General features: G+C 43.6%; 1 protein-coding gene across 5 annotated transcripts in view; it reads left to right on the top strand.

Moving 5' to 3' along the window:
- Positions 1-19,615, top strand: part of znf451 (zinc finger protein 451) — an 83,512-nt gene extending 63,897 nt beyond the window's left edge. The window contains exons 11-15 of one of the 5 annotated variants that reach the window (XM_068020157.1): positions 7,783-7,947; positions 11,426-11,631; positions 13,708-13,894; positions 17,819-17,905; positions 18,790-19,615. In XM_068020157.1, the coding sequence (XP_067876258.1) occupies positions 7,783-7,947; positions 11,426-11,631; positions 13,708-13,894; positions 17,819-17,905; positions 18,790-18,836 (692 nt within the window). In that variant the 3' untranslated portion in view covers positions 18,837-19,615. The remainder of the gene's footprint in view (positions 1-7,782; positions 7,948-11,425; positions 11,632-13,707; positions 13,895-17,818; positions 17,906-18,789) is intronic. The other 4 variants (XM_068020159.1, XM_068020156.1, XM_068020158.1 and 1 more) reach the window with 4 other exon arrangements.
- Positions 19,616-27,642: the final 8,027 nt, after the last annotated feature.

Genomic DNA, 27,642 nt, shown 5'->3' with positions numbered 1-27,642 from the left:
ATCCCAAGCTGGTGATTGCACAGGAGTAGTAAATAGGGGCAAGAGTTAGCTTCAGTCTGTTTAAGATTTGAGTTAGCACATATACTTGTTCTGGTTGACAACATTATTCTTTCCTAGTTATAGGAACAGGAGGAGGCCATTCAGCCCCTCAAGCCTGTTTTGCCATTCAGTTAGATGATGATTGATCTATATTTTAACTTCATTTACCCACATTGCTTCTGTAACCCTTATCTAATAAATTTCGATCAACCTCCGTTTTGAAATTTTCTGTTGACCCCCTAGGCTCAGCAGCTTTTTGGGGGCGAGAGAGAGATTTCCAGATTTCCACTACTTTTGTGTGAAGTGCTTTCTGACATCACCCCTGAATGATCGTTTTAGTTTAAGGTTATGCCCTCTTGTACTGGACTCCCCCCAACAGAGCAAATAGTTTCTCTCTATCTACCCTATCAACTCCTTTTAATCATCTTAAACACCCCAATTAGTTCATCCCTTGATCTTCTATACTGAAGAGAATACAAGCCTTTTGTATATAACATGGCCTCATAATTTTAACCCATTTAACTGTTATAATTCTCGTGAATCTGCCTTGCACTCCCTCCAAGACATATCCTTCCTGATAAATCCTCATTGTGCCCAGAACTGAAGCCAGTTACTCCAGATGGGATTGATACTGATCTTTGTCTCATCTCTATGTCTTTTGTTTAAACTTGGCTCCAAATGTTGCAAGTTCAGTATGCCCAGGGCAGTTTGAATGCTCCATCCATAGAAATCATTATATTGGAGCCTCTCTCAGCTGTGTATCTTTTTTTTTCCTGTTGTCGTTTAAGAACTTTATATAGTTGCATATGGTCAACTAAGCTGCCTCATGCATGCTCCGTAGCTAATGATGAGCCTTGTCTTAAAAAGCCTTTGTGCTGAATTAATCTTCAGCTGAGCAAAACAAAGCAGCATGTATGATAAATGGAGCAATTTAATTTGAAGTTCCAGTGAAACAGGGTTTACTTGAGTAAAGTGATATGTTAATTAAATAGTAGAAGACCAAAGCCATTATTTTTGATCTCTGTCATGAATTCTTTTTATTCATTCATGGGAAGTGGGCATTGCTGGCAAGGCCAGCATTTATCGCCCATCCCTAATTGCCCTCGAAGGTGGTGGTGAGCTGCCTTCTTGAACCGCTGCAGTCCATGTGAGGTAGGTACACCCACAGTGCTGTTAGGAAGGGAGTTCCAGAATTTTAGCGATCTAGTTCCAAGTCAGGATGGTGTGTGGCTTGGGAACTTGCTGGTGGTGGTGTTCCCATGCTTTTTCTGCCCTTGTCCTTCTAGGTGGTAGAGGTCGTGGGTTTGGAAGATGCTGACTAAGGAGCCTTGGTGCGTTGCTGCAGTGCATCTTGTTGATGGTACACACTGCTGCCACTGTGGTGGTGGAGGGGGTGAATGTTTGTGGATGGGGTACTTTGTCCTGGATGGTGTCGGGCTTCTTGAGTGTTGTTGGAGCTGCACCCATTCAGGCAAGTGGAGAGTATTCCATCACACTGCTGACTTGTGCTTGTAGATGGTGGACAGGCTTTGGGGAGTCAAGAGGTGAGTTACTCACTGTAGGATTCCTAGCCTCTGACCTGCTGTTGTAGCCATGATATTTATATGGCTACTGCAGTTCAGTTTCTGGTCAATGATAGCCCCTAGGATGTTGATAGTGGGGGATTCAGCGATTGTAATGCCATTGAATGTCATGGGGAGATGGTTAGATTCTCTCTTGTTGGAGATGGTCATTGCCCAGCACTTGTGTGGCGCAAATGTTACTTGCCACTTATCAGCCCCCTGGATATTGTCCAGGTCTTGCTGCATTTCTACACGGACTGCTTCAGTAACTGAGGAGTCGTGAATGGTGCTGAACATTGTGCAATCATCAGCGAACATCTCCACTTCTGACCTTGGGGTTGAAGGAAGGTCATTGAAGATGGTTGGGCCGAGGACACTCCCCTGAGGAACTCCTGCAGTGATGTTCTGGAGCTCAGATGATTGACCTCCAACAACCACAACTATCTTCCTTTGCGCTAGGTATGACTCCAACCAGCGGAAAGTTTTCCCCTGATTCCCATTGACTTCAGTTTTGCTAGGGCTCCTTGATGCCATACTCGGTTAAATGCTGCCTTGATGTCAGGGGCAGTCACTTTTGGCTCACCTCTTGAGTTCAGCTCTTTTGTCCATATTTGAACCAAGGCTGTAATGAGGTCAGGAGCTGAGTGGCCCTGGTGGAACCCAAACTGAGCTTCAGCAAGCAGGTTATTGCTAAGCAAGTGTCGCTTGACACCTTCCATCACTTGACTGATTGAGAGTAGACTGATGGGGCGGTAATTGGCCGGATTGACTTGCCCTGCTTTTTGTGTACAGGACATACCTGGACAATTTTCCACATTGCCGGGTAGATGCCAGTGTTGTAGCTATACTGGAACAGCTTGCTAGGACGCGGCAAGTTCTGTAGCACAGGTCTTCAGTACTATTGCCAGAATATTGTCAGGGCCCATAGCTTTTGCAGTATCCAGTGCTTTCAGTCTTTTTTTTAGAGATACAACACTGAAACAGGCCCTTCGGCCCACCGAGCCTGTGCCGACCATCAACCACCCATTTATATTAATCCTACTCTAATTCCATATTCCTGGCACATCCCCACCTGTCACTATATTTCCCTCCCACCTACCTACACTAGGGACAATTTATAATGGCCAATTTACCTATCAACCTGCAAGTCATTGGCATGTGGGAGGAAACCGGAGCACCCGGAGGAAACCCACGCAGACACAGGGAGAACTTGCAAACTCCACACAGGCAGTACCCAGAATCGAACCCAGGTTGCTGGAGCTGTGAGGCTGCGGTGCTAACCACTGCGCCACTGTTCCGGGTAGATGCCAGTGTTGTAGCTCTACTGGAACAGCTTGGCTAGGGGTGTGGCAAGTTCTGGAACACAGGTCTTCAGTACAATTTCTGGAGTATAGTCAGAACCCGTAGCCTTTGCAGTATCCAGTGCCTTCAGTCGTTTCTTGATATCACGCGGAATTAATCAAATTGGCTGAAGTCTGGCATCTGTGATGCTGGGGACCTCAGGAAGAGGCCGAGATGGATCATCAACTCGGCACTTCTGGCTGAAGATTGTTGTAAATGCTTCAGCCTTATCTTTCACACTGATGTGCTGGGCTCCCCCATCATTGAGGATGGGGATATTTGTGGAGCCACCTCCTCCAGTTAGTTGTTTAATTGTCCACCACCATTCACGGCTGGATGTGGCAGGACTGCAGAGCTTAGATCTGATCCGTTGGTTATGGGATCACTTAGCTCTGTCTATTGCATGCTGCTTACGCAGTTTGGCATGCAAGTAGTCTTGTGTTGTAGCTTCACCAGGTCAACGCCTCGTTTTAAGCTATGCCTGGTGCTGCTCCTGGCATGCCCTCCTGCACTATTCGTTGAACCAGGGTTGGTCTCCTGGCTTGATGATAATAGTGGAGTGGGGAATATGCCAGGCCAAGAAGTTGCAGGTTGTGGTTGAGTACAATTCTGCTGCTGCTGATGGTCCACAGCGCCTCGTGGATGCCCAGTTTTGCATTGCTAGATCTGTTCGAAATCTATCCCATTTAGCACGGTGGTAGTGCCACCAACACGATGGAGGGTGTCCTCAATGTGAAGGTGGGACGTCGTCTCCTCAAGGACTGTGTGGTGGTCACTCCTACCAATACTGTCATGGACAGATGCATCTGTGGCAGGCAGATGGGTGAGGACGGGGTCAAGTATGTTTTTCCCTCTTGTTGTTTCCCTCATCATCTGCCGCAGACCCAGTCTAGCAGCTCTGTCCTTTAGGACTCAGCCAGCTCGGTCAGTGGTGGTGCCACTGAGCCCCTCATGGTGATGGACATTGAAGTCCCCCACCTAGAGTACATTCTGCACCCTTGCCACCCTGTGTGCTTCCTCCACCTGGTGATCAACATGGGTACTGATTCATTAGCTGAGGGTGATAGGTGATAATCAGCAGGAGAATTCCTTGCCCACGCTTGACCTGATGGGGTCCGGAGTAGATATTGAGGACTCCCAGGGCAACTCCCTCCCGACTGTATACCACTGTGCCGCTACCTCTGCTGAGTCTGTCCTGCCGGTGGGACAGGGCATACCCAGGGATGGCAGTGTCTGGGACCTTGGCATCGAGTTATACAGCAGGTATGATTCTGTGAGTAAGACTATGTCAGGCTGTTACTTAACTAGTCTGTGGGACAGCTCTCCCAACTTTGGCACAAGCCCCCAGATGTTAGCAAGAAGGACTTTGCAGGGTCGACAGGGCTGGGTTTGCTGTTGTCGTTTCTGGTTTCTAGGTTGATGCCAGGTGGTCCGTCCAGTTTCATTCTGTTTTATTGACTTTGTAGAGGTTAGATACAACTGAATGGCTTGCTCGGCCATTTCAGAGGGCATTTAAGAGTCAACCACATTGCTATGGGTCTGGAGTCACATGTAGACCAGACCAGGTAAGGACAGGAGATTTCCTTCCCTAAAGGACATTAGTGAACCGGATGGGTTTTTACAACAATCGACAATGGTTTCATGGCCATCATTAGACTAGCTTTTAATTCCAGATTTATTAATCGAATTCAAATTCCACCTTCTGCTGTGGTGGGATTCGGACCCATGTCCCCAGAGAAATACCCTGGGTCTCTGGGTTATTAGTTCAGTGACAATACCGCTACGCCACTGCCTGTTGTCTAGCCACCATCTTGACACCCTCCTTAGCCACTGTCTGAGGTTGAACCAGACTTTACTCAACCTTGGCGCCCTATTTGACCTTGACCTGAGATTCTGAGCCCATATCCAGTCCCATCACCAAGACTGCCTACTTCCGCCTCCTTAATTTTTGCCTGCCTCCGCCTCAGACCATTGGCTGCTGAAACCCTCATCCATGCCTTTGTTAACTCTGGACTCGACTACAACAATGCTCTCTTGGCCAGTCTCCCATCTTTCACCTTCCATGAACTTGAGCTCATCCAAAACTCCTAATCCACTCGCACTGCACCCATGCTCACTGACATGAATTAGCTCCCGGGTCGATAACTAGAAGACACAGATTTAAGGTAAATGACAAACGATGCAGAGGTGACATGAGGAAATACTTTTTTACGCAAACTGGTTAGGATTTATGATACACTGTTTGATAGGGTGGTTGATACAGATTCAGTAGTAGCTTTCGAAAGTGAATTGGATAAATATTTGCAAGAAAAATTGCAGGCCCAGGGGAAGGAGCAGAGAATGGGACTAACTGGATTGTTCAAAAGAGCCAGCGCAGACTTGATGGGCTGAATGGCCTCCTCCTACACTATACTACCCTGATTCTATTGCTGAGAATTTAAAGTACTCATTCTTGTGCTAAACCCTTCCGTGGCCTCACCCCTTCCATTTTTAACCTCTTACAACTATTTTGAAAGAGCTATCCAATTAGTCCTACTCCCCCTGCTCTTTCCCCATTGCGCTGCAATTCTTTCCTTTTCAAGTCCCCTTTGAAAAGTATTGGATCTGCTTCCACTGTCTTTTATGTGTTTAAAGAGAGGGGAAAAACAAATCTCCTTATCTCTCTGATTCTTTTGCCAATTACCTTAAATCTGTCTCCTCAGGTTGCTGACCTTTCTGCTACTGGAAACAGTTTCTCCTTATTTACTCTATCAGAATCCCTCATAGTTGAGTGGGGAGATCAAAAGCAACCTGCTGCTTGTCGCCTGCACCAATAGGTGGCAGAGTACCTGGAATGGGTGGACAGAGTTTCATGCTTTCCAATTGTCCTGTCCTTACTTTGGGAATCACCAGACCATCACACCGTATCCTTACGGCAGCACCAAGATTGGGAACTCGCCCAGTGAGGCAATGGGAAGTGCCATTCAGTGTCCGAAGTGTTACCTCAGCATATTGAAGCGCTTGTGTGCTGCACGACCACTATAGCCTCTACATGGAGCTACTGCACTAGGAGGTTAAAGTACAGTCCCAGGTTATGTTTAAAATGAGAATTTGCTTTATTCAGCAAAATTATTCCATTGCATTAACCTCAATTTTAAACTTGCTGGTTATGCTGTCTTAAGTGCTCTGTTTAATTTAGACAGAAACAGCAACTATCTCCATCAGGATTTGACTTCAATCTTTTGTTTTCAGATGAAACACTCGATCTCATAACCCATGCACTCTTGTACCTCCCAATTTTCATAACTTTGTAGAGTATTGGATGAACTTTGATTTGCTGGAGGGCATTTTATGGACTGATGGGTTGGACCAGACCCCAGCAGGAATTTTATGCTTGTAAAGAGGGCGTCTTCTGCGACTAACTTGTCAGGACGAGGACTTTACTCTTCTACACTAGAGGGTTACATTCTCCACCTCCCCCAGCCAACACATTACATACACAATGTTTACCTAGAATGTACAGCACGAAACAGGCCTTTTGGCCCAACTTGTATATGCTGGTGTTTATGCTTCACACAAGCCTCCTCCCATCCCTCTTCATATAACTGAACATTTCCTTCTATTCCTTTCTCGTGTATTTATCTATGACTTCCCCTTAAATGCATCTACACTACGTATATGCACATTAAAATGTTCCTTCCAAAGCTGCAGGTAAAAAGAGGCAAGTACAGTACTGCTGATTTCCATTTGTTCAGTCTGGATTAAATTAAAATTTCTAACCCTAAATATTTAAATGTCATGCAAAAAATACTTTGATAAAGCTCAGCGTAATCAATTTTGTGTGGTATTGCATTCTGTGGAAAATACAAAGCTACTTTGGGGAGGTTTATTTTATGTGCCAGGCATGCATTTGTGTGGGAGCTCATTGTCCAAAGGTAGTATGGATTCCAGTTGTTTATGACTCTCCTAACTCCTGCCGAACATAATGAAGTAATTTTAACATAACCCTCGCATGGGGAACGGGGCAGTTTTGGGTTAGATATCTGATTTACACCCCACCTGATTTTCCAGTCCATTGGGTGGGTTAGGTTAAAATTATCCCCAATTTATCTGTTCTTTAAACAATCCAGTCTGGATGCACTTGATAACAATGGTCCAGATCTTGCTGGAATGGGGCATCCTGTATCCTGTTAAAACCTATCCATCACCCTTTAGCCTAGTGTTTTTTGCCCTGTAACTTGCTGGAAGTACAGGATGATAACAGGGTGAGGAGAGCTATGGGGCATGTGTGACCTTAGCGAACAACAGGACAATCGATTTCCTTAAGGATTGAGAAAGAAACAGGAACAACGAAAAAGGAAACGGTGAATTAGAGTCAAATCAGATACAGAAAGAAGTCATAGAAATCATGGAATCATTTATGGCATAAAAGGAGGGCAGTCACTCATCGGATCCATGCTGGCTCTCCATGGTGCAATCCAGTCAGTCCCACTCCCCTGCTCAATCCCCATAGCGCTGCAAGTTTATTCCTTGAAGTGCCCATCCAATTTCCTTTTGAAAACATTGATCGTCTCCACTTCCACCAGCCTCATGGCAAAGAATAAAGAGAGGAACAGAAAGATTGAATTGAGAGAGAGGGAAAAGTTAGGTAAAAATATAAAAATTTGTGCATTAATAATGGAGTGCATTGTTAACGCACCATTACTTTTCCGGCAAGGCCTGTTCCACTGAATTAAGCTAAGTGCTTCCTGGCATGGTCTAGTGTATGTTAGTTTATTCAGAGGACTTATTGAAGCTGTAACTTTGCAACAATTGTAAACTTTTTTTTCCTTCTCCCTGGTGATTATATTTTACTAACTAGTAGAAGAGGAAGCCACAGACCAGGAAGAAGACATCGAGTTGCCCGACTTGGACCTGCTCCGCACAATGACTCACCTTGTTTTTATCGATTTGGATAATTGGGCAGGCTTCTTCAACCATTTACCAGGGCATCTTAACCAAGGCACATTTTTCTGGGGCTTTCAAGGTTAGTTCAATATGTTGACTTTTTTGGGGTTTTTTTTGAAGGGAAGAAACTGTCATGGATTATGGTTGCATCTGAAAAATACATAGAAATTGCAAGACAGTACCAGGACATTTAGCCCATCCAGTCCATGGTGACATTTACCCTCCACGTGAATGAGTAGTTCTGACCATATTTTACCCACTCTGCTGTCTTATTCCTTCAACCCCATTTATTTCACCCACCTATCCAATCTTGAATCTTGGATTTCTGGTTTAAGCACTAACCGTTTAAGTGAATTCCATAGCCTTGCAGCTCTCTGAAGATTTTTCTCCTGCCTTCTATTCTAAATATCAACCATTGTGTCTATGCTGGCCTTTTTGAAAGAGCTATCCAATATAGTCCCACACCCCAACTATTTCCCCCTCGCCTTGCAAATTAGTTCTCGTCAGATACCTGCCCAGTAAATATCGGCCTGGACACCAGGGAGAACTCTATGGCTCCTCTTCAAAATATTGCCAATGGGATCTTTTTACGTCCACCTGAGAGGGCAGACGGCCTCAGTTTCAAGTCTCATCCATAAGACAGCCCCTCCAGTGCAATGCACACTCAATACAGCACTGAAGTGTAAACCTAGATTATGTGCTTAGGTCTCTGGATTTGAACCCTTAACCTTCTGACTCAAATGAGAGTGCTTCCCACTGAGATATTGCTAAACCCTAATTGCTTCTCTTGTATTGTCCCATACTCTGCACTGTTCTAATGGAAGTCCCAATCTTGCAAGCCTTTCATCGTATTTGTATTTCCTTGTACCAGCCAGCATCCTAGTGAATCTGCATTATATTCTCAATATCCATCCTATAATGTGAAGCCGAATACTACACACAATTCTCTTAACTGTGGTCTAATTAAGGTTTATTATATAATTATTACCATTTGGTTTTTATAATTCTGTACCTCGTGATAGAATTTAATTCGCTGTTTTGCAGCCTTATCAACCTTGGGTGAAAAGAAAGACTTAAATTTATATAGTGCTTTTCACAACCACAGGACGTCCCAAAGCACTTCATAGTCAATGAAGCACTTTTGTAGAGTTGTCATTGTTGCAGTATAGGAAACGACACAGCAAATTTGCAATCAGCAAACTCCCACAAACAAAACTGGGGTAATGACCAGATAATCATCTAGCGATAATAAAAGCAAAATACTGCAGATGCTGGAAATCTGAAATAAAAACAAGAAATGCTGAAAATACTCAGCAGGTCTGGCAGCATCTGTGGAAAGAGAAGCAGAGTTAACGTTTCAGGTCAGTGACCCTTCATCAGAATTGGCAAAGGTTAGAAATCTAATAGGTTTTAAGCAAATAAAGCGGGGTTGGGGCAAGAGATAACAAAAGGCAAGGTGTTGATAGGACAGGGTCACAGAGAATAACTGGTAAGGTCATGGAGCAAAGGCAAACGTTATGCTAATGGTCTGTTGAAAGACAAAGCGTTTGTGCAGAGAGGGTGTTAATGGACACAAAAATGAACAGCCCTGGCCCAAAGCACAAACATGAAAAAAAAAGTGGGTAGGCACAAGGTTAATAAAAAAAAACCATGAAACAAACTAAAATAAAATAAAAAGAAAAAATAACTACAAATAAAAAGGAGGGTCCGTCATGCTCTGAAATTATTGAACTCAATATTCAGTCCGGCAGGCTGTAGTGTGCCTAATCAGTAAATGAGATGCTGTTCCTCGAGCTTGCGTTGATGTTCACTGGAACACTGCAGCAATCCCAGGACAGAGATGTGGGCATGAGAACACTGGGGTGTGGTGAAATGGCAAGCAACCGGAAGCTCGGGTCATGCTTTTGGACTGAGCGGAGGTGTTCCGCAAAACGGTCACCCAATCTGCGTTTGGTCTCCCCAGTGTAGTGGAGACTACATTGTGAGCAGCGATCACAGTATACTAAATTGAAAGGAGTGCAAGTAAATCGCTGCTTCAATGAAAGGAGTGTTTGGGGCCTTGGATAGTGAGGAGAGGGGAGGTAATAGGCCAGGTATTACACCTCCTGCGATTGCATGGGAAGGTGCCGTGGGAAGGGGGTGAGGTGTTGGGGGTAATGGAGGAGTGGACCAGGGTGTCGCAGAGGGAACGATCCCTTCAGAATGCTAACGGGAGGGGAAGAAGCATTTGGTAGTGGCGTCATGCTGGAAATGGCGGAGGATAATCCTTTGGATGTGGACGTTGGTGGGGTGGAAAGTGAGGACAAGGGGAACCCTGTTGCAGTTCCGGGAGGAAGGGAAAGGAATAAGGGTAGGGGTGCAGGAAATGGGCTGGACGCGGTTGAGGGCCCTGTCAACCATAGTGGAGGGGGAATCCTCAATTGCGGAAAAAGGAAGACATATCAGAAGTGCTGTCGTGGAAGGTTGCACCATGCAGGAGAAACTGGTGATGTTGAATGTGATGTCGATTGTGGGATAAATATTGGCCAGGTGACCAGGGAATAACACCTCTTCTTGAATATAGTGCCAATACCTACATGAGAGGGCAGATGAGGATTTGGTTTAACGTCTCATCCGAAAGATGGCACCTCTGACCGTGTAATGTTCCCTCAGTACTGCACTGCAGTGCCAGCCTAGATAGTTGAGCTGAAGTCCTGAAGTGGAACTTCAAGCCCAGTCTTCTGACTCAGGCGAGAGTGCTACTAACTAAGCCACAGCTGACATTAACTGCCCTATGAACCCATACCTGTGAATTTCTGCTGTTCCACAGCACCAAGCCTACTTCCGGTCGGCGTATTATCACTCCTGTTTGTTTTTTAACTACGGAAATGTGGTACCTTTCGCTTGCTGACAATGAATCCCTTCTCCCACTTTTTAGCCTCATTCCCCCAGCTTATCCGGTTTCCTTTGGTCTTTTAAAGAAATTAATGCACCTCCTGCTTTGAGATCAGCTGTAAATTTCAACGTCGCGCACTCTAGGCTTATAGCCAAATCATTGATATATAATAACAGCTTGCATTTATATAGCACTTTTAATGTAATAAGACATCCTATGGTGCTTCACAGGGGTATTACGAAACAAAATTTGACGCAAAGGTGGCCTTACTGAACCTTGTGGGACATCTCTAACCACTTCCAACCATCAACTCTGTTTTGTCCCTTCTAGGCAAATGTTAATCATTTTTGCTGTCCACCCCACTAATGCTACATCCTTAAGGTAAACCCAGATTATTTATTTTCAAGTGGACTGAGTTTGGCGGAGACGGGAAGAAAAATTTTACCTTGATGGAAATAAAATTTAAACGCACCATCAGGGAAGAAGTAATATCCATTTGGTTTGCAAGCGAGAGTATCCTTGATGTACAAATGCAGCTGTATGCTTTAATTGAGAGTGTTGCATTATGAGATGGGTGATTCTCTGCATTCCTTTCCTTTATCCTTGAGTTGTGTTTTTTTTTTATAAGATCTTCATATTTTTCTACAATTCACTATTTTATTTTTAATGTATTTTTCCTTAGGTGGAAACACTCATTGGAAAGCACCAGAAAACTGTCCTGTCTACAATTTTCTCGTCAACACTGGATGTTTTTTCCTTCATCCACGGTGCAGTGCTAGGAAGGATGCTGCTGATTTTGCCATCTGCATGCATGTTTGTGTTCTGTTTTTTTATAACCTGGTTCTTTCGTACAAATCAACGGATATAGATAATTGTTCATGTTTTGGGGTGAGAGAAAAGCCATGTCTTGCTTTTTTTTTTAAGCTGTGGTTGGTGGAGTCACAAATGCCAAGTGTTAAAGATTCGTGAGTGATGACTAACTGGAAGGGGCAGTGGAATGCAAGCAGGCAGCTCAGAAATTATGGAATAAGTTGGGACATAATGACATGGGTGGGCAGCATAGTGACAGATGAAAGAAGGGCCTTGCGTTTATATAGCGCCTTTTCACAACCTCAGGACATCCCAGAGTGCTTTACAGCCAAGGAAGTACTTTTGAAGTGCAGTCACTGTTGTAATGTAGGAAATGCAGCAGTCCATTTAAGCACAGCAAGATACTGCAAACAGCAATGTGATAACATCTGTTTTAGTTGTTGCTTGAGGAATAAATATTTTGGCCAGGACACTGGGGAGAACCCCTGCTCTTTGAAATAGTGCAATGGTATCTCCTTTGGTCATATAAACCTAGGAACAGGCGTAGTCCATTTAGCCCCTCAAGCCTGTTCCACCATTCAATGATTTCATGGCTGAACTGTGACCTCGCTCTGTTTACCCACCTTTGCCCTATCTGTCCACACAAGAGAGCAGATAGTCATGGAGGTTAAATCCTTGCAATCATTTTTTTAAAAAAAAACCATAGGATGCTGCAATGGGATAAGGGAGGGAATGCAGATCATTTTCTGGATGTATAAATTAAGATGGGCCAAATAGCCTTCGCCATCAAAAATTATCATATGTTTTTAACAGATGAAATTCAGGAATTTTTTAGGCACTGCTTATGTCATTGTCTTGTATAATTGTAAATAAACACACAGTCCTCATTACCTACACCACCCAAGCTTATCATTTGCAACTGCCTATGTCTAACAGATGGCACTAGCCAGGAGCCAATTACAAAGGCACTGTTTGTAATGTATTAAGCTCACTGGCTATTTCAGGCAGTCTAATAAGTACTTCTCCATTTTTAAAAAGCTCTGTGTTGTAAAGACAGACTTACATTTATATAGCGCTTTTCACAACCACCAGATGTTTCAAAGTGCTTTACAGCCATTGAAGCACTTTGAAGTGTAGTCAATTGTAATGCAGGAAAAGGCCATGTCAGGTCCTCGAGCTGTTCCAGTCAGCTGTTTGTGATTAGCCTAGTGGAGAATTTGGATGCAACTGGGTAACAATTAGGCGTGTGATTTACTGTTTTCTAACAAAAAATATATTGGATACTTTGCTTCTGGATTTCACTGTATATCGCTGCCAAATTGCACAAACACCAATACACCCGTGCTACACAATGGGGATTGTAGTTGAGGTTTTTATATGCATTTCAATCTGGGGGAGACTCAACCCACGATTGGAACAGTCATTTTTCAAAGCTGGTCAGCAACTTAATTGCTGAACCCTGTGTAGATCTCAGATAACCCAACACGTATATTCTGTTTTGCTTCAATCAAGATTAGTACCAGGTAGAGGGAGAAAGGAGAAATAGAAATCATAGAATTATATTGGGCAGAAAGAGGCCATTCAACCCATTGTGTCTGTCCCAGCCTTATTCCTGTTTCACATTATTTACTATTAAAGCCCCTCTTAATCTCACTTTTCTGCTCTAAGCAGAACATTCCCAGCTTCTCCAGTCTCTCCACATAACTGAACTCCCTCATCCCTGGTGTCATTCTCTCAAATCTCTTATGCACCCTCTCTAAGACCTTGACATTCTTCCTAAAGTGCAGTGCCCAGAATTGGTCTCAATACTCCAGCTGAAGCCTAACTAGTGATTTATAAATGTTTAGTATAACTTCCTTGCTTTTGTATTCTGCATCTTTATTTATAAAGCCAAGGATCCTGTGTGCTTTTTTAAACGGCCTTCTCAACTTGTCCTGTAGCTTCAAAGACTTATGTGTGTGAACTTCCATGTGTCTCATTTCCTGCGCCCCCTTTAATATTGTACCATTTAAATTGTACCATTGGGGAATAGAGCAATTGCACAACTCTGATTAATGGTAGAAATGTAAAGTTTTATTTTATGTTCTCTTCTCTCTTCTTTCCAACTCCTTTCCCCTCCTTGCCCCTATTTCTCCCCCCACCCAACACTTCCAGGCCGGACGTATGGATGAACAGTTGCCAAAGCATATCCCTTTCACTGTACTCTCTGGAGACAAAGGCTTCGAGGAGTTGAAGAATCAGTTGAAGAAAACGATGCGTCCGGGCCACATTCTGAACCCCCACCAGATGGAAGGGGAGCTGATGTGTGCCTTACTGAATAGTATATCTGATATTGGGAAAGGTGGGGCAGAAGCAGTAAGATGATAAAAGAAAAGTTGAATCCCATGACACAGCTTAACTGGAATAAATGCGTCTATGATTCCTACATTAACATTAGATGTAATTTTTTACTTCTGGAAATGGTTGCTTTTCTTTTGAGATGCTCTTCCGAAGGTGTTTAAAAGTTGTGAAATGTAGCTGTCAGTGTGGGTTCATAAAGCGGCCACATCACTAACTGCAGAAACCAAAGCAGGTGCTGAAAATCTGACATAAAAACAGAAAATGCTGGAAACACTCAGTAGATCTGGCAGAATCTGGACTGAGAGAGAGAATTAATGTTCCTGGTCGATTACCTCCTTGCAGAACTGGAAATGTAACAGGTTTTAAGCAATCACAGAGGCAGGGCAAAAAGTGTTGGGGGAGAGGAGGAAAGAAATGGGAAGAGGTTTGTGATCGGTGGGAGGGCAAGGGTGATTAAAGGACAAAAGGATGCAAGGCATGGTTAACTAACAGTGGACCCTCACACACTGACTTGGTATCTGAGGGATTAAAGTTGTGTGGAGACTGGAGAAACTGGATTTGTTCTCCTTGGAGCCGAGAAGGCTAAGTGGAGATTTGATGGAGTTGTTTAAAGTCATGAAGGATTTAGATAGAGTGGCGCTTGAGAGTTACAAGCTAGCCAGGAAGGATCTAAAGGGAGAGCTAAGAAGAGGAAGGAGAGGACACGAGAAGTCATTGGCGGATAGGATCAGGGAAAACCCTAAGGCTTTCTATAGGTATATCAGGAATAAAAGAATGACTAGAGTTAGATTAGGGCCAATCAAGGATAGTAGTGGGAAGTTGTGTGTGGAATCAGAGGAGATAGGGGAAGCGTTAAATGAATATTTTGCGTCAGTATTTACAGTAGAGAAAGAAAATGTTGTCGAGGGGAATACTGAGATTCAGGCTACTAGGCTAGATGGGATTGAGGTTCACAAGGAGGAGGTGTTAGCAATTTTGGAAAGTGTGAAAATAGATAAGTCCCCTGGGCCAGATGGGATTTATCCTAGGATTCTCTGGGAAGCTAGGGAGGAGATTGCAGAGCCTTTATCCTTGATCTTTATGTCGTCATTGTCGACAGGAATAGTGCCGGAAGACTGGAGGATAGCAAATGTTGTCCCCTTGTTCAAGAAGGGGAGTAGAGACAGCCCTGGTAATTATAGACCTGTGAGCCTTACTTCGGTTGTGGGTAAAATGTTGGAAAAGGTTATAAGAGACAGGATGTATAATCATCTTGAAAAGAATAAGTTCATTAGCGATAGTCAGCACGGTTTTGTGACGGGTAGGTCGTGCCTCACAAACCTTATTGAGTTTTTCAAGAAGGTGACCAAACAGATGGATGAGGGTAAAGCAGTGGATGTGGTGTATATGGATTTCAGTAAGGCGTTTGATAAGGTTCCCCATGGTAGGCTATTGCAGAAAATACGGAAGTATGGGGTTGAAGGTGATTTAGAGCTTTGGATCAGAAATTGGCTAGCTGAAAGAAGACAGAGGGTGGTGGTTGATGGCAAATGTTCATCCTGGAGTTTAGTTACTAGTGGTGTACCACAAGGATCTGTTTTGGGGCCACTGCTGTTTGTCATTTTTATAAATGACCTGGAAGAGGGTGTAGAAGGGTGGGTTAGTAAATTTGCGGATGACACTAAGGTCGGTGGAGCTGTGGATAGTGCCGAAGGATGTTGTAGGGTACAGAGGGACATAGATAGGCTGCAGAGCTGGGCTGAGAGATGGCAAATGGAGTTTAATGCGGAAAAGTGCGAGGTGATTCACTTTGGAAGGAGTAACAGGAATGCAGAGTACTGGGCTAATGGGAAGATTCTTGGTAGTGTAGATGAACAGAGAGATCTTGGTGTTCAGGTGCATAAATCCCTGAAGGTTGCTACCCAGGTTAATAGGGCTGTTAAGAAGGCATATGGTGTGTTAGCTTTTATTAGTAGGGGGATCGAGTTTCGGAGCCACGATGTCATGCTGCAGCTGTACAAAACTCTGGTGAGACCGCACCTGGAGTATTGCGTGCAGTTCTGGTCACCGCATTATAGGAAGGATGTGGAAGCTTTGGAAAGGGTGCAGAGGAGATTTACTAGGATGTTGCCTGGTATGGAGGGAAGGTCTTACGAGGAAAGGCTGAGGGACTTGAGGTTGTTTTCATTGGAGAGAAGGAGGAGGAGAGGTGACTTAATAGAGACATATAAGATAATCAGAGGGTTAGATAGGGTGGATAGTGAGAGTCTTTTTCCTCGGATGGTGATGGCAAACACGAGGGGACATAGCTTTAAGTTGAGGGGTGATAGATATAGGACAGATGTCAGAGGTAGTTTCTTTACTCAGAGAGTAGTAGGGGCGTGGAACGCCCTGCCTGCAACAGTAGTAGACTCTCCAACTTTAAGGGCATTTAAGTGGTCATTGGATAGACATATGGATGAAAATGGAATAGTGTAGGTCAGATGGTTTCACAGGTCGGCGCAACATCGAGGGCCAAAGGGCCTGTACTGCGCTGTAATGATTCTAATTCTAAATAAAGAGAAATGTTCCAATGACGGATGGGTCAGTAACCAGAGAGCACAAATTTAAGCTGATTGCCAAAAGAACCAGAGGCAGAATAAGATTTTTTTTTTAAATGGCAAGTTGTGATCTGGAATGCACTTTTTGAATGGGCGGTGATAGTAGATTCAGTGGTAACTTTCAAAAGGGAATTGGAGAAAAAATTGCAGCGATATGGGGAAAGAGCAGGGAGGTGGGACTAACTGGACTTCTCTTTGAAAAAGGCAGTGTAGACTCAATGGGGTAAATGGCCTCCTTTGCTGTATTCTGTGTAGCTATCCGAGACAGCAGATACTCCCTGTCTCTACATGAGATGCTCTTCAATGCCATCTCTCCTCTGGAGTGTCTTCTTTGAGAAGGGAAGCCAGCAGGGACACCTGTCGCTGCTGTTGTGTTGATTTGTTGACTGCTGTGGAGAATCAAAAAGCACAAAAGGTAGCCATTTGGCCCATCGTGTCTGTGCTGGCTCTTTGAAAGGGCTGTCCAATATAGTTCCACTCCATCTGCTCTTTACTCATAGCCCTGCATTTTTCTCTTTTTAACTATTTATCCAATTTTCTTGTGAAATTTACTATTAAATCTGCTTCGACCACCCTTTCAGGGAATGTATTCCAGGTCACGACAGCTTGCTGTGTTTAAAAAAAATTCTCCTAATCTCCCCTCAAGTTCTTTTGCCAATTACCTTAAATCTGTCTCTTCTGGTTACTGACGCCCCCTGCCAGTGGAAACAGTTTCTTATTTGCTCTGTCAAAATCCCTGATAATTTGGAACACCTCTATTAAATCTTCTTTGTTCTCAGAAGAACAACCCCATCTTTTCCAGACTCTCCACATAGCTGAAATTCCTTCCTTCTTGACGGAGAAAAGTTACTAATGGAACAGTATATCGTCGCGAGCATTGAGTTGCCGAGCGGTCATGTTCCAATAGCACAAAGTGACTCATTCTGAAAATAAACAGTTTGTTCTTCAATTTCTCTCTTTCCTCTGAGTACTGGCCCAGCGTTATTCCAGATTTAATGGGTTGCAAATTGTCACGCAGGCATGCATGAAGTAGCAGGTCTAGTGGAGGTGGGGGAAATGGCATGTGGGTGGCCTGCATAAAGTACTAGAAGCCTGGACTGTCACACTCCACTGAGGATAGCGTAACAGCAAGCTGTTAATGGAAATAGAAAGGGAAAATTAACACAACTTCACGACCAAACTTTTGGAGGGCTAGTAAAGCAATATGGGAACACAACTCTGGTGGAAGGCGAGGGATCAGAGCTGGAAGTTTGACACTGTCTAGTTAGATATTAAACAGTTCTGGTTCCTGTTTGGTCTCTCGGCTGTTGTAGTTGCCTTGTTAACTTTCTTTTCTTGGACTCCAGGCAGTGACGATGAAAATGAAGCCCTCCAGGAAACACTGGTGTTGAGCTTGCAAGAGGCTATGGAAAAGCAGGAAACAGTTGTTGAAGGTGCTGTCTTGGTTTGTCATAACTTTTTAAGTGAAGAATACTTCAGCTAAAACAATAAATTAACTGTCTTTATTAAGAGAATTTTTCACCTAGTTAGTTGCTCTCACACCTCCGGTTTCAAGCTCCAAACCCAGAATTTCACATCAGGGATAATAATTGGTGAACACAGTCGGAATAAACAGCAGTGTTTCACAGGGCTGAGAATAGCAGAGGTGATGGGGGTTTATCAAAGGCAGGGAGCAGGCAGAAGGAGAAAATGAGTGAATGACATTTTTTTTTTGCTTCATTGAAAAGGAATCAAGTTTTCCTTCTCAACTGGTGGAGGAATGCCACATCCTGATGACCCAGCTGAGTTCAGGAACTGCCACAGCTGGAATATTGTACCCAGTTTTAAACTCTTTTAGGAATGATGCCAAGGAATGGGTGCAGAAGAGATTTACTGGAATGGTGCCAGGGATGAGGGACTTCAGTTATGTGGTGTGGGTAAAGAAGCTGGGATTGTCCTGGGGAGATTTGATAGAGGTGTTCAAAATGGTGAAAGATTTTGAGAGGATAAATGTGGGTAATGAGAGGAGACCAATTTAAGGTAATTGGGAAAAAAAAACCAGAAGCAACATGAGTGGAAATTTGTTCTGATTACGATCAGGAATTCACTACCTGAAAGCATAGTGGAAGCAGATTCAGTAATAACTTTCAAAAGGGAATTTACTCAATGCTTGCAAAAAGGAAACATTTGCAGGGCTGTGGGGAAAGAGCAGAGAACTATTGGATAATGTTTTTCAATGAGCTAACACAGGCATGATGGCCTGAATGGCATCCTCCTGTGCTATAAAATTCTGTAATTCAATAAAGGCATAAAGTTTCTTGATGCCTGTTTGTTTCAGATGTCAAAGTTCAAGAAGCCAGTTTGCAAAGCATGAAGAAAAAGTGATTGGGGTGCGATGATGGAAGGGAGGAGTGAAGAAAAAGCCCCAGTAAATCAAATCAGCACGAATGCAGAGGAGGCTCGGAACGAAGGAAAAGTGCACCAGCGTTCTTTCCAAGCCACAGAGCTGCCTTTCTTTTCCAAATCTCCAACACTGGGAAGAAATGTTGCTCTTGGCTAGTTGTCAACTGGAGCTCTTCACAGCCCCTAGAAGGAAGGAAAAAGGAAAAGAAACCTTTTTCATGGCGGGTGAATAGAAACCTACAGAGATGGAGAGGGGCCAGAGGGAGTGCATTTAAACATAATGCAGGGTTAAAGTGCTTGGTTGCCATGGTATTCTGAAGGGTGCCCATGATGACAACGCAGAAAAACTGCACAGAGTTGTTCCTGATAGGTTTGTGTCGGATCAGTCCCCTTGCTGTTCAACTTGTGTTGGAGCAAGCTGCCTGCATCACTGCTGGGTTTTCTGGCTTCTGCACAGATTAGACAATTCACTGGATTTCTTGCATTTTATTTATGGAAAATTAAGATGTTAAAATTGTGCGGTTCATTCATGCTGCTGAAATCTGCAGCAATGACATTCCAATCCAGGATCTTTCTCCCTCTTTTTGCCATGTTCAGTTTCCTAACTCCTCGCATCGCGGGTGTTATGAAGACGAGTCTTTTTAAATATAAGCACGTATATTTTTTCATATGTACATGTTCAAAAACTGCTGTGTTTTGTTGAGATTTTATTTGGTAGTTGACTGGAAAATAAAACTTCTTTTGTGCTGTGCCTCATTTTGTTTGCTGTAACACTCTGTCAGTGATCTGCACATATCTGAGCTCACCTGTGTGGCCAAAGCCCTCAAACAGATCCTGCCTCATGCTCTCTCTGCTTGTAAAGGAGGAAATGTTTTCGACTGAACCCGAAGCACAGATCATGCTTGTGGGTCCCCTGATTGTATTAAATCGGCTCATTTCAACACGATCACTAGTATAAGCACTATACCTTACTGGAAAATTTGCATTTAATATCCTGTCTTTTTACAATCTTGGGTCCTGTTGTAATGAAGGAAACACAGCAACCAATTTGCCCCCAAAAGGGGTAAGGTGTTAGTTGAGGTATAGATATTAACCAGGATACTGGGGAGAACTCCCTTGTTCTGTTTGAAATAGTGTTGCAGGATCTTTTACATTCACCTGTGAAGGAAGGCGGGGCCTCGTTTTGAGGTCTGATCTGAAAGATGACACCCCTGACACTGCAGCATTCCCTCAGTACTGGCACTGGGAGTGTCAGCCACGAGTAAAGGTGTGCAATTATGGGATTTGTCATTGAATTCAGAATAACCAGGATCTGATCTAGTGGTTCTGATAGAGGCCTAGCCTCAATAACTTGAAGAATCAAGTGTTTGGGACAGAAGGCTAAATAATTTGGAGTTTTCAGAAAGCAGCTTGTGTTGAATAGTGGATATTCATCACTGATCCCAGAAATATTACATCGCAGTGATTTTTGTCTTGCTTGCTGTTATCAGTCAACCTCCTTCCTTCTATGGTTCACAACACACTTTGAGTAAGCACAAAATACTTTGTAGTGTACAGAACAGACTCGATACCTAGGATGAGATATCGAGTCGACCCAGATTAGTGTGACTTTTCGGCTTCATCTTTTATCTACCGAACTCTTTTTGAAGAACTGTTGAAAACCATGCTCCTTTATACACCATGTTTTATCTACATCAAAGGCACATGTCACAGGTAAGACCTCATGACATCTCTTTGAAGACAATATTGATGCAAACAGTTGTAGTTATTTACTCCAAAGTTAGTTCCCTCAAATCAAGACTTCCTACCTGTTCTTGACCTCTTTGAAGAGCAGTTTTTATTAACTTGTCTTTCTATACTACAGTCACTGGATGACTCTACCTACATTTATTATCCTAGCCACTAAAGTTACACTAATCACTCATGGCGAAGTCATTGTTGAACCTTATTTCCACTTCAGAGCCATTCTGTTCATATTCGAAAGCCTGTTCCAAGATGCAAGGAAGTTTGATTAACCCTCAACTCTCCAAGATGTCCAACACTCAGCAATGGTGCAGGATCAGAAACTTATTAAGAATTCATGTTGTAGTTCTCTCTGCTTATCATTTGCCTTTGGACAGAGATAAGTTGTATCGATTGAACTAATTGCATCTGATCATAATTCTTGCTCTGTTTGTACACTTCAATAAAGCAGAAGAACAATTTGAGCCAAGTTTCATTTAGTGCCCACTCCGTCTGCCTTCAGGGAGATTGAGTACATGTGCAAAATACATTTGTATCTAGTTCTCATCATGAGGAGTACTGGGCCCTGCTATTGTGCAACTAGATATAGGCTCAGCCAACTCCCATAAACACGAGACTGATGGGTATGACTGCCAATTGAACTGGAGAGGGGTATGTATGTTGACATCCTTCCATCTACGAAAGATGATAGACACGCAGCAAACAATCCATTTAGGTGGGGTGTCTTCTCTTGGTGCACCTTTGTTGATGCCTGTGAAGGCCAATCCTTGAGAGGCAGGTTCTGCCACAAGTGCCGCATGTGAAGCTGCCTAGTGATACTGAGTTGTTTTTGACGTCGGCGCCTGTTGCCAAGCTGCTGGTCGTCATGGTAGTGCACATCAATCCACAGAATATGTCGCCAATTCCCTCTTGACAGCTAGTGACTCCAGCTAGTGTGCTAGTTAACATTTGGGGCCTTCATGTCACGCTTGCAAGCATCCTTGAAGCAGAACTTAGGGCACCCCACTGGTCGTCTGGCCACGGCTACCTCACCATACAGAAGGTTCTTGGGTATGCGACTGTCTTTCATCCCGTGGATGTGCCCGATCCATAGAAGCCAGTTGTTTGATTAGTGCCAACACATTTGGGAGCTCTGCCTTTGAGAGGACTGCCACATTTGTGATTTTGTTCTGTCAGGATCTACCCATAATGTGCCATGGACAGTGAAGATGGAAATTATTGAGTTGCTCTTCCTGGTAGCTGCAAGTTACCCATGTTTCACAGCCATACAGCAAGGTGCTGAGAATACAGGCCTGAGAAATCATTAGCTTGGTGTTCTCATGCACGTTTTGCAAGTTGTCAAAGGTGTTAGCTACTTTCCCTATGAGTGTATCGAGCTCTGCATCAAGGGACGGATTGTGGACCCAAGGTAGCAGACTTTGCTAACCACTTCCAGTAAGGTGTTATTTAGTGTGATCAGGGGCAGAGATGCAACACGTCCCATAACCATGGTTTTCTTGACGCTTATATTCAAGGAGAACAAGTAACAGGCACAGGAAAGACAGTCCAAGAGTCTTTGTAGCTGAGTTTCCATGTGAGCGACTAACGCAGCAGAGTTCTCTGATCAGGATGCAATGTGTTTTTCTCTTCACTTTCAGCCTTGATACATTGCAGAGCTTGCTGTCTGACCTAGTGTGCAAGTAGACTGCTTGTATATCTGCAGGGAAGGCGGAAGTCAGGAGCATGGAGAAGATGCCAAACATAGTGCGGCCCAGGACACAATTCTGTTGCACTCCATCTTTTACTTCGAAACTCGGAAGTGGAGCCATCAAACTGTACAGGGCAGTCCATGTTGTCATTGGAAGGAGTGGATGAGACTGAAGAGCTTTGGTGGACAGCTCAATGTTTTCTAAAATCCTGTAGAGCCCTGCTCTGCTGATGGTGTTGAATGCCTTTGTGAGATCTACAAAAGTAAGGTAAAGAAATATACTCTGTTCCATACACTTCTCTTGTATCTGGCATATGGAGAAGATCATGTTCACAGTAGATCTGCAGACATGGAAACTGCACTGCGATTCCAGGTACACTTGGTCTGCAAGTAAATGGAGTCTTTTAAGTATGACCCTAGCAAAGGCCTTAACCCTGTGACACTTAGAAGTGAGATGCCTCTGTAGTTGTTGCAGTCTCCTCTGGCACCTTTGTTTTGTATAGGGTGATGATTTTGGCATCATGCATCTCCTGAGGAACAGAGCCTACTTTCCAGTAGAGAAGGAAAAGGTCATAAAGGTGTAGCAATAGATAGGACTTTACATGCTGAGCAGTTCGGCTGGGAGTTCGTCCTTGCCCGGTGCCCTTCTGTTCGCTAGGCGGTCTATGGCCTTCTCAAGCTTCAGTGATAAGGGTTCTTCATCTAATTCATCCATGACATGAAGTTGCGGGAGAGCGTCAAGTGCAGACTGTAAGATTCTGACTCACGGGAATATAGCTGTCAGTGTTCAGCCCAGTGGGACATCTGTTTACATCTGTTGGTGAGTACTTCATATGCCAACTTCAGGCAGCAACTTTGATGATGGCAGGGCCAACCGCCCTCTTGATCTCTTCGTGCATAGCTCATAGCACAGCTGAACTGGAGAGGGTATATAGGGCAGACTCAAATTCATCGTCACAACAACAGAAAGTGCTGGAAATACTCAACAGGACTGGCAGCATCTGTGGAGAGAGAAGCAAAGTTAAAGTTTCATGTCTGTAACCTTTCATCAGAACTGGCAAAGGTTAGAAAAGATGTAAGTTTTAAGTAAGTGAAGGGCAGGGGAGTGGGGAGAGAACAAAGGGGAAGGTGTTTGATAGGGCAGAGGGAGATTAAATAACAAAGTTGTCCTGGGACAAAGGCAAAACGTGTGTTAATGCTTGTGGTGAAAGACAAGGCATTAGTCCAACTGTTATAGCAGAATAATGAGCAGCTCTGACTACATGAAAAGCAGGCACATGATTAAAAAATAAAATATTAAAAAAAGGCCAGTCATGCTCTGAAGTTATTGAACTCAATGTTCAGTCTGCAAGGTTGTAGAGTGCCTAATGGAAAGATCAGGTGCTGCTCCTCGAGCTTGCGTTGATGTTCGCTGGAACACTGGAGCAGGCCAAGGACAGAAATATTGGCATGAGAGCAGAGGGGTGTATTGAAATGGCAAGCAATCGGAAGCTCAGGGTCATGCTTTCGGACTGAGTGGAGGTGTTCTGCAAAGCGGTTACCCAATCTGCGTTTGGTCTCCCCAATGTAGAGGAGACCACATTGTGAGCAGTGAATACAGTATACTACATTGAAATAAGTACAAGTAAATCACTGCTTCACCTGAAAGGAGTGTTTGGGGCCTGGGATAGTGAGTCTAGTTTATGTAATCCCTCCTTATAATGTAACTCTTGGAGCTGAGGTAACATTCTGATGACTCTGCGCTACATTTATGCCGAGGCCAATATATCCTTTCTAAGATGCAGTATCCAGAACTGTCCACAGTACTCCAGATGTAATCTAACCAAGGCTTTGTATTGCTATAGCAAAACCTCCCTCCCTTTATATTCTAGCCCTCTAGTTATAATGCCTTTTCCATTAGTATTTTTGTGAGTAGCGAATACAGTATACTACATTGAAAGAAGTACAAGTAAATCGCTGCTGCACCTGAAAGGAGTGTTTGGGGCCTTGGATAGTGAAGAGGAGGTAAAAGGGCAGGTATCACACCTCCTGTGATTGCATAGGAAGGTGCCATGGGAAGGGGACAAGGTGTCAGGGGTAATGGAGCAGTGGACCAGGGTGTCATGGAGGGAACGATCCCTTCGGAATGCTGACAGGGGAGGGGAAGATGTGTTTGGTAGTGGCATCACGCTGGAGATGGCAGAGGATGATCCTCTGGATATGGAGGCTGGTGGGGTGGAAAGTGAGGACAAGGGCAACCCTGCCCCAGTTCTGGGAGGGATGGCATGAGGGCAGAAGTATTTTGCTTTCAAATTCATAGTACATACCTGTGTCCTAAACCGCAACTAATATGGTAAGTTTTTAAAATATACTTCCCTGAAATATAAGTATATTTCAAGCTGATTGCTCTTCCCTTTCTCCTTGCTGTATTGCTGTTGGTGGGATCTTGCTGTGTACAAGTTGACTGCTCTATTTCCTACATTGTAACAGTGAGTAGACTTCCAAAAAGTGCTTCATTAGTTGTGACATGCTTTGGGACACCTTGAGGTTGTGAAAGGCACTATATAAATGCAATTTCTTTCAATATTCAGGCCCATGTGGTGATTTTCTGTGAGATGCTGTGAAAGATATAATTGCATTTGCAAAGTGCCTTATCACATATGAACATCACGTCATAACCTTACTTGATATTTCTTTCACATTTGAGTTCAGGTGGTGGGTTTGAGCATCGCTATCAACTTCATTATATAACTTGGGCAGGTATTTCACTGCAATAGGGGAGTGTTACAATGTCCGAAGTGCTGTCTTTGGGATGAGGTGTTAAATCACGGCCCTGTCTTCCATCTCAGGTGTCAGTGAACAATTCAGTGAAGAGCAGCGAGTTCTGTGTCCTGACCATCTCATTCCTTTCTCAACCAACTACTTGCCTTTGGCATAGTAAAACATTGCACACTGCTCCGCTGGAGTGTTGTCAGGCAAAAGTTGACACCAAGCCCAAAGGAGGAAATATTAGGACAGGTGACCAAAAGTTTGGTCAAGGAGGTAAGTTTTAAGGAGGGACTTGAAGGAGGAGAGGTTTAGGGGAGTCCCAGAGCTTAGGGTCTAGGTAGCTGAAAGCATGGCTGCCAGTGGTGGAGTGAAGGAAGTGGGTGATGCACAAAAGGAGGAACATGGTTTCTCTAAGCACTGGAAGTGGTTACAGAGGTAGGAATGGGAGAGACCATGGAGGGATTTGAATATGAGGATGAGAATTTTAAATCTGAGACATTTGGGGAATGGGAGTCAATGTAGGTCAGTGAACACAAGGGTGATGAGGTGAATGGGAATTGGTGCGAGTTAGGATACAGGCACCAGAGTTTTGGATGAGCCAACGTTTATGGAAAGTAGCAGGTCGGCCAGGAGTGCATTGCAATAGTCAAGTCTGGAGGTAATGAAGGCATGGTTGATGGTTTCAGCAACAGATAATACAGTTGGTCTTACTGATGGAAAGGATATGGGACTGGTTGCTCAGCCAAATAGGACGGCATAAACAGCTTATCTGGCTGTTCATGAGCCTTTAATGGGACCTTGCTCTGTGCAAAATTGCTTCTGTGTTTGCCTACATGAAAATAGTCACTGCACTTCTAGAGTGTTGATAAATGCTTAGGGTGGAGGCTGTTGATTTGATGGATGCCATATAAGTATAAATTATTTATTTTGTTATGAAAGTGCTTCCATTTTTAAAATCTTTTTGAGGACTTGTGCTTAAAACTGAAACGATTCCATGGATGTGTTTTTACAAGGGTCACTGTGAGGTCTTGTTTGAAAACAAACCTTTACTCGAAGTCATATGCTGTAAGCTCAATAAACAACAGAAACCTTGGTGACTTGGGGAAGATGTTTACAGAGAGGTGACGTCAAGATTTATGATGGTCAGGAGGTTTCACCTTAGGGATATTGTTTTGACTTTCTGTTTGGGATGTGGCCTGTTTTGAGTTAGTTGGAGGTCAACCTGCCAAGAAACACAAAGCTCATCTGTTTCTTCACTTCTCTGAAAAGCCCTGAGAGTTCAATGTGTGTGAAAGCTGAAACTCCTATTGTTGCATTTCTCCTGAGAAACTGGAAAAACCTGTCAGATTAATTCTCAATGCTGCCTGAAAAGAACTGCTCCAGAAAAGATCCCACTGACCTGTCTACGTGGTCTTGGATACCAGACTGTATGCCATTTTTGGGCACAACATATCTCATCTGTTTTCTTCAAGAATTAACAAGTATTTTGCAAAAGATTTTTTTGGGACCTTTTTCTATAAAAGAGCTCTGCAGAGAAAATTTCTTTATTTTTCTTTAACCAGTGTGTGTGCGAGTGTTTGTGTGGTGTATTTAAAAAGGGAACTTTCATATTTCAATCTGTGTGTTAATGCTTTACTTCATTACTGGTTAAGTCTTGTTTTATAATAAACTGATAATTTTGTTGTTTATTAAAGAAACCTGGTTGGTGTATTTTATTCTGGGATAAAGAGTAGAGTATATGATTGACCATATCAGTAACTGGAAAAACATTTAAATATATGTTGTGACCTGTGGAGAAGTGGAAATAGAAAAGACAGTGCACTCCTCCCACCTTGGACATAACTATTAAAACATTTTAAAGTGATACACAAAATAAATGAATATGTCAGCAACATCCTACTAAAGGTAATAAGATGAATGACCAGGTAAAGAAATGTTGGTACGAAACCATTTCCAACCCAAATCTTCAGGGTACGTTCCTGCACTGGTTTTCACAGTCTGCATGTTTTACACAGGCACATTTATACTATACTTTTGGTTTTGTATATGAATGCGCACATGAAGTTGGAAAGAAAGAACTTGTATTTGTATTATGTCTTTCAAAGCGCTTTGCAGCCACTGAAATATTTCTGAACCATCTACAAGATGCATTTCAGTAACTCACCAAGGCTCCTTCAACAGCGTCTTGCAAACCTGTGACCTCAGCCACCTAGAAGGACAAGGGCAGCAAACACATGTGAACACCACCACCTCCAAATTCCCCTCCAAGTCACACACCATCCTGACTTGGAACTATATCGCCGTTCCTTCACTGTCACTGGGTCAAAATCCTGGAACTCCCTTCCTAACAGCACTGTGGGTGCACCTACCTCACATGGACTGCAGCGGTTCAAGAAGGCAGCTCACTACCATCTTCTCAAGGACAATTAGGGATGGGTAATAAATGCTGGCCTCGCTAGCGATGCCCACATCCCGTGAATGAATCAAAAAAACTGTGGGAAGCATGGCAACCGCAGATACTCTGTTTTGGTGATGTTCATTGAGTGATAAACATTGGGCAGGATACCTGGACGAACTCCGCTTCTTTACTTTGAAATAGTGCTGTTGGAT

This window comes from Heterodontus francisci, chromosome 3 (assembly GCF_036365525.1).
Source record: "Heterodontus francisci isolate sHetFra1 chromosome 3, sHetFra1.hap1, whole genome shotgun sequence".
Classification (NCBI taxonomy): Eukaryota; Metazoa; Chordata; class Chondrichthyes; order Heterodontiformes; family Heterodontidae; genus Heterodontus; species Heterodontus francisci.
Note: the sequence above shows the minus strand (reverse complement) of the source record. Positions and strands in the feature narration are given on the sequence as shown.